This window comes from Coregonus clupeaformis, chromosome 1, assembly GCF_020615455.1.
Source record: "Coregonus clupeaformis isolate EN_2021a chromosome 1, ASM2061545v1, whole genome shotgun sequence".
Taxonomy (NCBI): Eukaryota; Metazoa; Chordata; class Actinopteri; order Salmoniformes; family Salmonidae; genus Coregonus; species Coregonus clupeaformis.
This window is the reverse complement of record NC_059192.1, coordinates 74,374,503-74,390,768: the sequence shown is the minus strand read 5'-3', so window position 1 is coordinate 74,390,768 and position 16,266 is coordinate 74,374,503. Positions and strand designations below refer to the sequence as shown.

Below are 16,266 nucleotides of genomic sequence, written 5' to 3'. Positions count from 1 at the left end.
TGATTAAAGATGGACTAAAGGAAACAAAAATCATAAACAGTGTGATGGCTAAGGTAACTAAACTTTGCAGCTTACTACCTGTGGTCTGAAAGAAGCATTTGAAGCTGAGTTCAGAGCCAATCGTAGTATCCATGCTGCTGTGTCTACCAGATGGAATTCCATCCTCCGGCTTGTTAAAGCAGTCACCAATCTGAATCAACAAAGCCTCAATACTCTACTTGAGGCCCAAGGACACAAGGAGCTCTGCTTATCACCAAGGGAATGGAGCCAGCTGTTGGAGCTAGTGGACATTTTGGACCCTTTTGTCCAGGCCACCGACCTCACTCAGGGGGAGAAAGTGGTGACTCTCAGTGCTGCCCTTCCTTGTGTACTGTCACTCAACTATAATCTGCAAAGTATACTGAGCACAAGTCGTCACCTAGTCAGTCTAGTAAAAGCACTGCAGCAGTCACTCAAATGCTGATTCCAGGGGGTGTTTGTGAATGTCAGAATGGAGCACTCGAATGAACAGGCAACAAAACTTCCATTTGGTGACAATGTATACATAATGGCTGCACTGCTGGACCCATCTTTCTGCCTGTTCTGGCTTGATCATGATGTCCTCATCCCACATGAAGATAAAGCTGAATTGTAGGAGAGGCTGATTGGTAGGTACAATGCATTGCAACAACATGCAATGTTTTCTATGTCACTTGCATTCAAATAATAATGATTTTTTCCCCCATGTATAATGTATACTGTTATATTCTTGATCATATACATCATTTTATGAATTTCTTTCAGACCTTGTTTTGGCTGAGGCACGGAAAGTCACCGTTACGGAGAGCAGTAGTGGAGAAGAAGAAGAACAACCACCTGCCAAAACCTCCAGACTGTTCTCTGGCTACCGCAACAAGATCAGCAAGAAGAAAGGAGACAAAGTAATCTGTCAGAGCAGAGATTATTCGCCACATTCAAGTATCTTCTGATGAAAATGAAGTTGATCGCTTGGATTTTTGGAGAATCCATGCAAAATACTTTCCAAGGCTCAAGCAGGTAGCAATGACAGTGTTGGCTGTGCCTGCCACCAGTGCCCCAGTGGAGAGAGTGTTTAGTCATGGAGGCCTCATCATGTGCCCTCATCATGACAGGCTCAGCGCAAGAACGCTGACAAACTTGATCTTTCTGAAATGTAACCTGTCTGCAACATAAATGTTCTCTGTTTTAGGGCACAGGACGTAATTTGCTACTTGTTACAGGAAATTGTGTTTCTGTTGTTAAGTGTCCAGGTCAGTAAGTATATTTTAGGGATATAGATCACTTTAGTAGTGCAGTTATTGAACAATTGTCAGTCATTTTAGTTTACATTTATACTTGTCATTTATCTTCCCTCACCTACAGATGTTCTGTTTGTGTGACAGAATGAAGTGAAATATAGACAATGTCTGCCACAAAATACCATGCACTTTCAAATGTTAGGTTTGCTTTTTTTCATATCCGGTACAATTACTTTTATTAATGTAAACTGTCTACATTTTAAAAGGAAATCTATTTTGATTTAAATAGTTTCTAATTTGCTTTCTTTCATACAAGTATGGACTAATGAGCAAGGGAGTCTCTTCAAATAATTTACAAGGTTTATAGACCTAACCCACAGCAGGCAGAAAGCCATTGCCAAAAGGGACTTGAGACTTGACTTAGACTTGGCCCTAAAATACTTGAGACTTGACTTGGACTCTACCTCAAAGACTTGTGAACATCTCTGCAATCAAGCCATGAGACAAACACACCGTTTTTAGCGTGGAAGATGCATAACGTAAACAAAGAAATGTGAACTATATGGTTACTTAACAAGGTAAATTATGTCACAAGTAATGCATAAAAGTTTGCAAGTCATTCAGGAATGTTCAAGACCTCCACAATGTCTCTCTTTGTTATAATTAAAGGCGTTACACATGCACATCGCATGTTATATGTGAACACAACATAAAATATTAATTAATTATTAACAATCTTATATATATAAAAAACAGCTAGCAGCTGTCTGATTTGGTAGAACCCCCTAACACTGCCTCTACCAAGCAGTCCAGCAGGGAAGGAAGCAGAAAAATGGAGTGATTTGATCCAAATGAAAGGAACACAGGAGGGAAAGATGGAAAGAGAGAAATATAGAGAGGGACCTCCAAAGCAATAAGAATTCTCTGTGAATCAGAGAGGCACCCAGACAGTTAAACTCTGGGCGGCGGGTGCAGAGCAGACAGTCCCAGACTTTGATGTCATCATTCTTCTTCATGCAGTCGTGGCGATGGCATGGCCGTCAGGACTGATTTGACGGGCGCGCTCGGGAACATTTAGCGTGTTTGCCCACCGACCCCTTGACAAATCAGCTGTTTAGGAGCTGTCAGCGGCAGGTGGCAGGGTGTGTGTGTGTGTTGCGATGTCAATGCAGTTAGGAGATTCTCAGATACAGCAGGACGCCGAGAGATGCTCAGATACTGTTGCCGTGGTAATACATTGAGCCGGGATTCTTACGTACACTTGCAGTTATGGTGCTTCACATATCACAAAACTGAGATTTATTACAGTTTCATCAAACAACACTAACTGTATTCCATTCCATGATCCATACACCTGATCCTGCAAGCTAACGCAGATACATCCTGTATGTACTGTGGTACTACGATTCGATTCCTATACAGTCCCATGCAGTAGCTTTAGCCAACTGACAAGATTAGCTCAGCGTCTCGCTCTCACTCTCTCTCAGGATCAGGTGCTCTGTGTGTGTTTAGCAGGCATGATGAGCCAGGGTCCTCGTGTGTAAGGTTGTTAGCTCTGGCTTGCCAATGAGGATAACCATGATGGGTCTGAGGCACAGTGTGTCTGTGTGTCTGTCTGTTCCTTCCTGTTTCCCCATCACCTGTGACAGCTCTCTCCTTTCATCCATAGCAAACAGGAAGGAACACACACACACACACTGTGCCTCAGACCCATCATGGTTATCCTCATTGGCAAGCCAGAGCTAACAACCTTACACACAGAGGACCCTGTTTTGCTACACTAAAAAGGGTTTGGAGAGGCTCCTCATGATCACTGATCACAGTAATATTCCTCCATCATTAGCTAACTAACACAGCCCCAGGTCCGCTCAAAGTCTACTTTCCCTTGCTGCAACGATGCTGTGTTCTGTGAAAAGAGAGAACTGAACATACGTCCCCTGTGAGCGATATAAAGAGAACAGCTGATCTGTTTGACTACAGTGTTGTTAAAGGACACGTAACAGCATAACTCTGTCAGAGGAGATCAGATGGGGTGGGGGGGGGGGGGGCTTTATGCCAGCGCTTCACCTGTTGGGACAAGAACTAAGCCTTGTCTCTACAAAGTGTTCCTTCTGAGAGGATAGAGGGAGGGAGAGAGGGATGGAATCAGAAGAAACATGACAGATACTTCAGCTCAGCAGACTTACTGATTAAAAACACACAAACCTACCCATGTACACACACACACACACCCACACATACTACCCTCACAAATGCATTCACACATTCACCTACCCAAACACACACACACTCAATTACCACCATAATCCTGTCTTTATATCCCCCCTGCATCTTTACTGAAAGCTCCAAACACCTCTTACCCTCTCTAGTTTTAAACTCTGCCCCCAGGCATAGTGCACTCCTTTGTGATTCCATGTCAAAGTCACTCTCCAACTTCTGTAACAGAAGCACCCACAGCCCCCTCTCCTCTACTCAGAGACTTAAAAAGACTCCCTTCCTCTGGAACTGAGAGGGAGAGCGAGGAAGGAGAGAGAGGTAGAGAGGAAGGCATGAGATAAAGAGGGAGGTAATGTTGGCTAGAGGCTACTGTAGCTAACATCGAAGCATGTCAATCCAAGTGATGGACAAGTGACCACAATATGACTTAACAATACATTCAGATTCAATAAGTTTGACTACAGGTCATTCAAAACAACATTGACGGAGGGTGACCAATAGTAAAAACCTGATTAAATCAAAAAGGCAACGATTTTCCTGACCGTACATACCTTGTTCCCTATGGCTTTCTTGGGTGGGAAGTTGAAGGTGTCGACTTGCGGGAATTGTGAGCGTAAGTGGTTGTGGAGTGCCCGGAATTCTGTGTAGCGCCTGTAGACATTCCACTCGTTGTCCACAATACGGATGTACACCTACGGAACAGGTAAGACACCAACAACAACAACACAATCAAATATGCAATTTTCTAGTGTACAAATCCTACTCTTACAAAATTCCTACAAAACCGCTCACAGTCTACAGAGAGGAGGAAATTAGCCAACCATAATGTCTCAAGATGTTTCTGTATTCTCAATAATATTGTAATATATGACAGTAAAACATACTAGGCCACTCTCTGCCTGTGACTTGCTGCTATTTTCATGCATCATTAAAGTAGAGCATCGGATTCCTTTGTTCAGCTGCTGATGGTCTGTGGCAGGCAGACACTGGGGATTGTGCCGGGAGGATAAGGGAGGTAATTACAACTGGAGGAGGGAGAGAGAGATGAGACAGAGACAGAGAGCGAGCGAGAGAGAGACATGGTTGTAGATAGATATGTTCAAGTCACGTCAGGGACAATTTGAGCATTTTAGCTAACGCTAACCCGTTTTCTAACCTTAACCTACAGTGAGGGAAAAAAGTATTTGATCCCCTGCTGATTTTGTACGTTGGCCAACTGACAAAGAAATGATCAGTCTATATTTTTAATGGTAGGTTTATTTGAACAGTGAGAGACAGAATAACAAAAAAAAATCCAGAAAAACGCATGTCAAAAATGTTATAAATTGATTTGCATTTTAATGAGGGAAATAAGTATTTGACCCCCCCTCTCAATCAGAAAGATTTCTGGCTCCCAGGTGGCTTTTATACAGGTAACAAGCTGAGATTAGGAGCACACTCTTAAAGGGAGTGCTCCTAATCTCAGCTTGTTACCTGTATAAAAGACACCTGTCCACAGAAGCAATCAATCAATCAGAATCCAAACTCTCCACCACGGCCAAGACCAAAGAGCTCTCCAAGGATGTCAGGGACAAGATTGTAGACCTACACAAGGCTGGAATGGGCTACAAGACCATCGCCAAGCAGCTTGGTGAGAAGGTGACAACAGTTGGTGCGATTATTCGCAAATGGAAGAAACACAAAAGAACTGTCAATCTCCCTCGGCCTGGGGCTCCATGGTCAGATGAGACCAAAATCGAGCTCTTTGGCATCAACTCAACTCGCCGTGTTTGGAGGAGGAGGAATGCTGCCTATGACCCCAAGAACACCATCCCCACCGTCAAACATGGAGGTAGAAACATTATGCTTTGGGGGTGTTTTTCTGCTAAGGGGACAGGACAACTTCACCGCATCAAAGGGACGATGGACAGGGCCATGTACCGTCAAATCTTGGGTGAGAACTTCCTTCCCTCAGCCAGGGCATTGAAAATGGGTCGTGGATGGTATTCCAGCATGACAATGACCCAAAACACACAGCCAAGACAACAAAGGAGTGGCTCAAGAAGAAGCACATTAAGGTCCTGGAGTGGCCTAGCCAGTCTCCAGACCTTAATCCCATAGAAAATCTGTGGAGGGAGCTGAAGGTTCGAGTTGCCAAACGTCAGGCTCGAAACCTTAATGACTTGGAGAAGATCTGCAAAGAGGAGTGGGACAAAATCCCTCCTGAGATGTGTGCAAACCTGGTGGCCAACTACAAGAAACGTCTGACCTCTGTGATTGCCAACAAGGGTTTTGCCACCAAGTACTAAGTCATGTTTTGCAGAGGGGTCAAATACTTATTTCCCTCATTAAAATGCAAATCAATTTATACCATTTTTGACATGCGTTTTTCTGGATTTTTTTGTTGTTATTCTGTCTCTCACTGTTCAAATACACCTACCATTAAAATTATAGACCGATCATTTCTTTGTCAGTGGGCAAACGTACAAAATCAGCAGGGGATCAAATACTTTTTTCCCCTCACTCTAATTCTCCTAACCTGCTATGAAAAGTCACTTCTGCTAGTCAAAACCGGCAGACCTGCCCTGAGAACAGTCTGTTTCCACTAATGCGAAACAGCTACTTTATCACTTCTCTATTTCCTAATACAGTATAGTACGTCCTGCTACTTTATCACCTCTACTTCCTAATACACTATAGTACTTCCTGCTACTTTATCACCTCTCTACTTCCTAATACAGTACAGTATAGTACTTCCTGCTATTTTATTACCTCTGCGTTCTAATACAGTACAGTACAGTACTTCCTGCTACTTTATCACCTCTCTACTTCCTAATACAGTACAGTACTTCCTGTGTTTTAAACCCCAGCAAAACACAGCACAGGAAACACTGAAGCTTTGACCCAGGACGCCTCTTTCTCAGGGGACACTTTTCAACTTTCCAAAGTTGAACTTTTTGAAAACTTTTCTCTGGCAAGTGTGCAATTATGGAGAAAGTGAGGGACATGCCGTAGAGAGAAAACAACAACTGCAGCATTTTAAACTGCCTGAAGCTTAGATGAACCTGCTTGTTCCCTACTGTAGTTTTCAAGGGGGAATGTGTGTGTGTATGCACTTGTGTGTATGTTCTGTCTGTGCGATTAAAGCGTTCGGGTTGAAACAGGGCAAGAGGGTGGCCACTGGGGCCGGCTGGCCAATCTGGACCAACATTAAAGACCTTACACCTCATAATAAGACCAGCACTCTTGAAAACTGCTCCCTGACACACTCACACACATTAGTGGTACACACACACACACTCAATTCCAAGATGGCGTAGTAGTGCAGTTGTGTTTTTATCGTATGTCTGTAAATAGCCTGTAAATACCCTATTTTTCTGTATTTTTCGTACATATTTCCCTATCAGACTTTTCATCCTTCTACAAAATATACTTTCCTGCAACCCGCCTCACTCAATGTGGAACGGATTCTATTATTGACTTACCTTTATCTAGAATCTAGAATCTCCAGTTGAAACTAGCTAGCCAGCAAACTAGCTACTTGCTATTAGCCACAGCTAGCGGTATTTCACCCAGAACATTGGATTTTTTTTCTGCGGGATTAATTTTAATCACTGGACATTAATCACCGGATATTCGGCCAGTCTGCACAGCGCGTTATCGACCCAGAACATATCAGTTTTTCCGCCGGAATCACTGAATCACTGGACCTTTAACTCCGGATTCATCGCCACCAGCTAGCTACAACAAAACGGACGCTGTGGTCTGGCTAATCATCCTGAGCTAGGCCCATCTCCCGGCTATCTACCTCTCTGTCAACCGGACGGGACCACCTAGTGTTGACACGGAGCCCCGCCGATCCTACACGACTGGTCTGCCGACGAAATCGTCTGATGTGGTTACGACGTTAACCACGAAGATTCCATCCATCTGCTAGCCCGCCCGCTAGCACACGCTAGCCGTGGCCTCTTACTCACTAGTCCTTTACCACCGGACCTTATGATAACTCAGCTATACAGCTGATGTCTGCTGGACTGTTCCTTTTTACGGTACTACATCCTGTTTATGTTTAGCCTCAGCCCAAACATGGTTAGTTTATTGTTGTTTCGGTTATTTCTAATTGTACTATATCACTGTAGACCCCCAGCCTAGCTAAACCTGCCTTAGATAGCTCCTTTGCCCCCCCTATACACGCGGAGACCGACTCAATTGTTGCCTCCAGCGATGCTATCTCTTTCATTGTTACCCAACGCTTAGGTTTACCTCCACTTTACTCATATCCTTCCATATCCTTGTCTGTACATAATGCCCTGAATCTTTTCTATAACACCCGGAAATCTGCCCCCTTTATTCTATGTACCCAACGCACTAGAAGACCAGTTCTTAAAGCCTTTAGCCGTATCCTTATTCTAGTCCTCCTCTGTTCCTCTGGTGATGTAGAGGCTAACCCAGGCCCTGCAGCCCTCAGTATCACTCCTACTCCCCAGGCGCTATCATTTGATGACTTCTGTAATCGCAAAAGTCTTGGTTTCTTGCACATAAATATCAGAAGTCTACTTCCTAAGTTTGAGTTATTCACTGCGTTAGCACACTCTGCCAACCCTGATGTTCTAGCAGTGTCTGAATCCTGGCTCAGGAAGGCCACCAAAAATTCTGAAATTTCCATCCCCAACTATAACATTTTCCGTCTAGATAGAACTGCCAAAGGGGGTGGAGTTGCAATCTACTGTAGAGATAGCCTGCAGAGCTCTATCATACTATCCAGGTCTGTGCCCAAACAGTTTGAGCTTCTACTTCTAAAAATCCACCTTTCCAGAAATAAGTCTCTCACTGTTGCCGCTTGCTACAGACCCCCCTCAGCCCCAGCTGTGCCCTGGACACCATATGTGAATTGATTGCCCCCCATTTATCCTCAGAGTTTGTACTGCTTGGTGACCTAAACTGGGATATGCTTAATACCCCAGCCATCCTACAATCCAAGCTAGATGCCCTCAACCTCACGCAAATTATCAACGAACCTACCAGGTACAACCCTAAATCCGTAAACATGGGTACCCTCATAGATATCATCCTGACTAACATACCCTCTAAATACACCTCAGCTGTCTTCAACCAGGATCTCAGCGATCACTGCCTTATTGCCTGCGTCCGTAACGGGTCCGCGGTCAAACGACCACCCCTCATCACTGTCAAACGCTCCCTAAAACACTTTAGCGAGCAGGCCTTCCCTAATTGACCTGGCCCAGGTATCCTGGATGGATATAGATCTCATTCCGTCAGTAGAGGATGCCTGGTTGTTCCTTAAAAGTAATTTCCTCTCAATCTTAAATAAACATGCCCCATTCAAAAATACAGAACTAAGAACCGATATAGCCCCTGGTTCTCCTCAGACTTGACTGCCCTTGACCAGCACAAAAACATCCTGTGGCGTACAGCATTAGCATCAAATAGCCCCCGCGATATGCAACTTTTCAGGGAAGTTAGGAACCAATATACACAAGCAGTCAGGAAAGCAAAGGCTAACTTTTTTCAAACAGAAATTTGCATCCTGTAGCACTAACTCCAAAAAGTTTTGGGACACTGTAAAGTCCATGGAGAATAAGAGCACTTCCTCCCAGCTGCCCACTGCACTGAGGCTAGGAAACACTATCACCACCGATAAATCTACAATAATCGAGAATTTCAACAAGCATTTTGCTACAGCTGGCCATGCTTTCCATCTGGCTACCACTAACCCGGCCACCAACTCTGCACCCTCTGCTGCATCTTGCCCATGCCCCCCCGCTTCTCCTTCACACAAATTCAGACAGCTGATGTTTTGAAAGCGCTGCAAAATCTGGACCCCTACAAATCAGCTGGGCTAGACAATCTGGACCCTTTCTTTCTAAAACTAGCCGCCGAAATTGTCGCAACCCCTATTACTAGTCTGTTCAACCTCTCTTTCATAACGTCTGAGATCCCCAGAGATTGGAAAGCTGCCGCGGTCATCCCCCTCTTCAAAGGGGGTGACACTCTAGATCCAAACTGCTACAGACCTATATCCATCCTGCCCTGCCTTTCGAAAGTATTTGAAAGCCAAGTTAACAAACAGATCACCGACCATTTCGAATACCACCGTACCTTCTCCGCTATGCAATCCGGTTTCCGAGCTGGTCACGGGTGCACTTCAGCCACGCTCAAGGTCCTAAACGATATTATAACCGCGATTGATAATAGACAGTACTGTGCAGCCGTCTTCATCGACCTGGCCAAGGCTTTCGACTCTGTCAACCACCGCATTCTTATTGGCAGACTAAATAGCCTTGGTTTCTCAAATGACTGCCTCGCCTGGTTCACCAACTACTTCTCAGATAGAGTTCAGTGTGTCAAATCGGAGGGCCTGTTGTCTGGACCTATGGCAGTCTCTATGGGGGTGCCACAGGGTTCAATTCTTGGGCCGACACTTTTCTCCGTGTATATCAATGATGTCGCTCTTGCTGCTGGTGACTCTCAGATCCACCTCTACGCAGACGACACCATTTTGTATACATCTGGCCCTTCATTGGACACTGTGTTAACAAACCTCCAAACGAGCTTCAATGCCATACAACAATCCTTCAGTAGCCTCCAACTGCTCTTAAACACTAGTAAAACTAAATGCATGCTTTTCAATCAAACGCTGCTGGCACCCGCCCACCCGACTAGAATCCCCACTCTCGACGGGTCTGACCTAGAGTATGTGGACAACTACAAATACCTAGGTGTCTGGTTAGACTGTAAACTCAACTTCCAGACTCACATAAAGAATCTCCAATCCAAAGTTAAATCTAGAATCGGCTTCCTATTTCGCAACAAAGCCTCCTTCACTCATGCTGCCAAACATGCCCTCGTAAAACTGACTATCCTACCGATCCTTGACTTCGGCGATGTCATTTACAAAATAGCCTCCAACACTCTACTCAGCAAATTGGATGTAGTCTATCACAGTGCCATCCGTTTTGTCTCCAAAGCCCCATACACTACCCACCACTGTGACCTGTACGCTCTTGTTGGCTGGTCCTCACTACATGTTCGTCGTCAAACCCACTGGCTCCAGGCCATCTATAAATCACTGCTAGGCAAATCCCCGCCTTATCTTAGCTCATTGGTCACCATAGCAGCACCCACCCGTAGTCTGCGCTCCAGCAGGTATATCTCACTGGTCATTCCCAAAGCCAACACCTCCTTTGGCCGCCATTCCTTCCAGTTCTCTGCTGCCAATGACTGGAACGAATTGCAAAAATCTCTGAAGCTGGAGACTCTTATCTCCCTCAATAACTTTAAGCATCAGTTGTCAGAGCACCTTACCGATCACTGCACCTGTACACAGCCCATCTGAAATTAGCCCACCCAACTACCTCATCCCCATATTGTTATTTATTTTGCTCTTTTGCACCCCAGTATCTCTATTTGCACATAATCTCTTGCACATCTAGCATTCCAGTGTTAATACTATTGTAATTATTCTGCACTATAGCCTATTTATTGCCTTACCTCCATAACTTGCTACATTTGCACACACTGTATATATATTTTCTGTTGTATTTTTGACTTTATGTTTTTTACCCCATATGTAACTCTGTGTTGTTTTTATTGCACTGCTTTGCTTTATCTTGGCCAGGTCGCAGTTGTAAATGAGAACCTGTTCTCAACTGGCTTACCTGGTTAAATAAAGGTGAAATAAAAAAATAAAAAACACACTGTATTCGCACACACACATACTGTATTCGCACACACACAAAGACATAATGCATTCATACATGCATAGGAACACTGTACACACACACACACACAGAAAGACATGCATTCATACATATACAGACTCACTGTACACACAAAGACACAAGGCAAAATGTTGCAACACACTATGATTAAGGTTGTAGTCACACTGCCTGCCTCCTTTTAGACATCAAACGCCAGGCTCACAGTGTACTAGAGCAAACTTAATTCACTTTGGCTCATTATCATATGGATTTATGGCAACACAGAGCAGCTATTGCTTCCTCCTCAGTAATAATTAATTATTTCTTTCTTTCACAAAATATTTGGTTAAATCCAACACCCGCGTTCTGCATTAGAAAAAGCAGCTTGATCATCAAATGTGACAGCCGTGACCTGGGGCCGGCTAGCTCTGGCCAGGTCCAAACTATTCTGATTACATTCCATTTCAACTAAGTCAGTGTTTTTGTACAGCAAAACTAGCAAGCTTACAATTCATTCTGTATCATGAATGAATTTCAAATTGCAACTACTATAAAATGTTGTACAAATTATGGTGACTTGTTTTTTTGTATATGGAGTAAAAAATATATTTGAACAGTGTTTCTCAAACTCTAGTTCGAGGACCGGCACAACTTTCTAGAATATTGTTGACTGATCTTTCAGTTAGTCAAAATAAATAAATTCTCTCAAATTGTTTTCAAGGGAGGCAGCCCTGAGTAGACAGCCCCTGGTACAGAGAATAGAAGCATTATCATTAAAACAACATAAATCTAGGGGTCAAATTCAATTCAAATTCAAAGCTTCACCCTTTAACACAAACAAGATCTATAACTGCAAGTTGTCCCCGTTTTACTTGTTATGTGTTCTCACCATCTCTTTCGATACAGCCTGAACGGGCAGTTAATGTATTATTGTAGACTAACAAGGCTATTGAAAGGAGCAGCGAGTGACTCATCAACAGCCAGATAGACTGGGAGAGGAAATTCTGTCATTTACAATACCAGTGGCATTTACAACTGCTCATTACTGTACTGCCTTACAGAGACAGATCAGTTCATCTAAAGGGAGGATGGAGGGAGGGAAGGAACGGGAGGGGGAGGCAGGGAGGGGGCAGGGAGTAGGTAGACTCAGGGTAGGGATACACCACAGTATGACCCAGGGTAGGATTACACCACAGTGTGACACACCACAGTATGACCCAGGGTAGGGATACACCACAGTATGACCCAGGGTAGGGATACACCACAGTATGACCCAGGGTAGAGATACACCACAGTGTGACCCAGGGTAGAGATACACCACAGTGTGACCCAGGGTAGAGATACACCACAGTGTGACCCAGGGTAGAGATACACCACAGTATGACCCAGGGTAGAGATACACCACAGTGTGACCCAGGGTAGGGCTACACCACAGTATGACCCAGGGTAGAGATACACCACAGTATGACCCAGGGTAGGGTTACACCACAGTATGACCCATGTAGGGATACACCACAGTATGACCCAGGGTAGAGATACACCACAGTATGACCCAGGGTAGGGATACACCACAGTATGACCCAGGGTAGGGATACACCACAGTATGACCCAGGGTAGGGATACACCACAGTATGACCCAGGGTAGAGATACACCACAGTATGACCCAGGGTAGGGCTACACCACAGTATGACAAAGGGTAGGAATACACCACAGTATGACCCAGGGTAGGAAAACACCACAGTATGACCCAGAGTAGGGATACACCACAGTATGACAAAGGGTAGAGATACACCACAGTATGACCCAGGGTAGGGATACACCACAGTATGACCCAGGGTAGAGATACACCACAGTATGACCCAGGGTAGGGATACACCACAGTATGACCCAGGGTAGGGATACACCACAGTATGACCCAGGGTAGGTATACACCACAGTATGACCAAGGGTAGGGATACACCACAGTATGACCCAGGGTAGAGATACACCACAGTATGACAAAGGGTAGGGATACACCACAGTATGACCCAGGGTAGGAATACACCACAGTATGACCCAGGGTAGAGATACACCACAGTATGACCCAGGGTAGGGTTACACCAGTGTGACCCAGGGTAGGGATACACCACAGTGTGACCCAGGGTAGGGATACACCACAGTATGACCCAGGGTAGAGATACACCACAGTATGACCCAGGGTAGGGGTACACCACAGTATGACAAAGGGTAGGGTACACCACAGTATGACCCAGGGTAGGGTACACCACAGTATGACCCAGGGTAGGGATACACCGCAGTATGACCCAGGGTAGAGATACACCACAGTATGACCCAGGGTAGGGCTACACCACAGTATGACAAAGGGTAGGGTTACACGATATGGGCAAAAACCAAATATTGCAATTTGACTTGCAATGTACACTGAGTGTACAAAACATCATGACAGATTGACCAGGTGAATCCAGGTGAAAGCTATGATCCCTTATTGATATCACTTGCTAAATCCACTTCAATCAGGGGAGCAGACAGATTAAAGAAGGATTTTTAAGCCTCGAGACAATTGAGATTCAAAGGGTGAATGGGCAAGACAAAATATTTAAGTGCCTTTGAACAAGGTATGGTAGTAGGTGCCAGGCGCACCGGTTTGTTTTAAGAACTGTAACACTGCTGGGTTTTTCATGCTCAACAGTTTCCCCTGTGTATCAAGAATGGTCCACCACCCAAAGGACATCCAGACAACTTGACACAACTGAGGGAAGCATTGGTCAACATGGAGTCATCCCTGTGGAACGCTTTCGACATCTTGTAGAGTCCATGCCCCGACGAATTGAGGCTGTTCTGAGTGCAAAATGGGGGGGTGCAACCTAATATTAGGAAGGTATTCTTAATGTTTAGTACACTCAGTATAGATCAAAACACTTGGGTGAACTGTTGGAATCAAAGAATTAGAATGATTGATATTAAGAGAATAAAGTGGAACACAGAATCGTTCTTGTTTGGAACAATCTGTTGACTGCATTGACCTAACAGAACAGCATGCAAACTAACAGAGAATCTAACAGTGAGGAGGAGGAACTGTGCTGCTTGACTGGCAGGGGGCGGGGCTTGGTGTGTGTGGGAAGCAGCCAGCAGAGGAGCGAGGTAGAGAGATGACAAACGGAGCAAACTGTAAAAACGGACGTGACACATGGCTGACATTTCAAAATATTGCATGCAATATGGATCTCTTGCGATATGGATATTGCACATGTCAATATTGTGCACAGTGCTAGAAGCACACACATTATTGTATTTAAATATGGAATGCTATTACTTTGAGGCTCTGGCTTTCTTCATTGTATTGTAATCTATCTAGTACTCCCCCTCTCTCTGAAGTACGTCAGTATGAGCTACTGTCTGGTCGGCTAGCATAGCCAGCGTTCTCCTGAAAGGCAGGGTAATTGTAGGTTACCAGCTGTGGTAAAAGTAATGGGCTCGCCTCTTCCTCTCAGGAAACCCTTATGGAGACTGAGGCCTCCTGCTCACCTCACACTGAAACTACAGTACAAGCAGCACCAAATGTCTGACAACGGACCAGGGTGCCCAGGTAGTAGGGATGTGAGTTTTACCATAATGAGTGTAAGAAGTAGAATGGCGCAGTGGTCTAAGGCACTGCATCGCAGTGCTAGCTGTGCCACTAGAGATCCAGGCTCTGTCGTAGCCGGCCGCGACCGGGAGACCCATGGGGCGGCGCACAATTGGCCCAGCGTCGTCCAGGGTAGGGGAGCGAATGGCTGGCAGGGATGTAGCTCAGTTGATAGAGCATGGCGTTTGCAACGCCATGGTTGTGGGTTCGATTCCCACGGGGGACCAGTATGAAAAATAAAAATGTATTCACTAACTGTAAGTCGCTCTGGATAAGAGCGTCTGCTAAAATGACTAAAAAGTAGACGCACAGTTGGTGGGCAGACGTTGTAAAATGGGCTCTAACTATAGCATTGGAACATTCTGTTCTCCAGCTAAGACACTTTCAAAGCAGGCTGTATGCTAAGCTATATCACTGATATGATCTTGTCCTTGATTTAAAGAATGTCCATGTCACGCCCTGTTTTTCTCTAGTTGGTTTGGTCAGGGTGTGAATTCTAGATGTTCTATTTCTATGTTGGCCGGGTGTGGTTCCCAATCAGAAGCAGTTGTCTCCGATTGGGGATCATACTTAGGCAGCCAATTTGCCTACCTTAGTTGTGGGATCTTGTTTCTGCACCTTGGTCTGATCCGTCTATCAACGAGCGTGACAGTCCAGCTATATTCATCACCTGCCTGAAACTTCTAGGGCCCAGAGTTTTTCCTGGTCAGATCACCTACAGTAGTCGGAAAAACTCCTAGCCTATTATCCTTGACTTTCAGCCATGAAATTAAACCAGAATGTGCTTCATTCAATAGCTAGAGGACTCCTGATATCTCCAGGAGTGATAAGTATAACTTTAGTCTTTATTTGTTGTCTAGTACTGTCTTTTAGCTAGCTAGAACCATCTACTTTAAGTGCTGCCTGTCTTCCCAGTACTCTACTTGGTGTGTGAACTGCTGACTGCAGATGATTGTTGACACATCAACCAGAATCAAAGGGCAGGGGAATTTGGGACTTGTTTTGGTAGTCAGTAGCTGTATTGGAGGGGGAGTGGTTTCTCCTCTCCTAGGCAATCAGCAATTAGTGTTAGTAATTCAGCCTCCCCTGGTTTCTCAGCAGCAGTCGTGTCAGTCTCCTCAACAAAACTAAGACCGTCACCGAATCTAAGACGGTTCTGCCAAGTTTTTCTGCCGAGTTCTTCGAGGAAGGCGCCACACCACTCTCTCACTTGAGTATCTAGTTATTTTTGGAGTATCTCATTTTGCTCTTTTGTAGCTTTGGCAACTATGTGTGTCTTTTCTATACCTGTTCGCTCCTCTCCCTGCAGGATTTACAGACGCTCCCCACCCCTTGGCTGCAACCCTTCTAATTTAGTGTACCCTGCTCACACAACCCAAGTGGAGTTCTGGGTCTCTGGCAGCATTTGCAAGTGCCGATCTGCGGACAAGAACGCAGAGTTCATCTCAGCCTATGCTGCCCTTCAGT

At 44.9% G+C, this 16,266-nt stretch overlaps 1 protein-coding gene across 4 annotated transcripts in view; it reads right to left on the bottom strand.

Annotated features, from left to right (window-relative positions):
- Positions 1-16,266, bottom strand: part of LOC121576866 (sorting nexin-29-like) — a 132,990-nt gene that overhangs the window by 10,082 nt on the left and 106,642 nt on the right. For 2 of the 4 annotated variants that reach the window (XM_041890424.2, XM_041890436.2), the window contains one exon: positions 4,423-4,498. In XM_041890424.2, the coding sequence (XP_041746358.2) occupies positions 4,493-4,498 (6 nt within the window). In that variant the 3' untranslated portion in view covers positions 4,423-4,492. Of the gene's footprint in view, positions 1-4,024; positions 4,166-4,422; positions 4,499-16,266 lie in introns of those variants that run through there. The other 2 variants (XM_041890416.2, XM_041890428.2) reach the window with 2 other exon arrangements.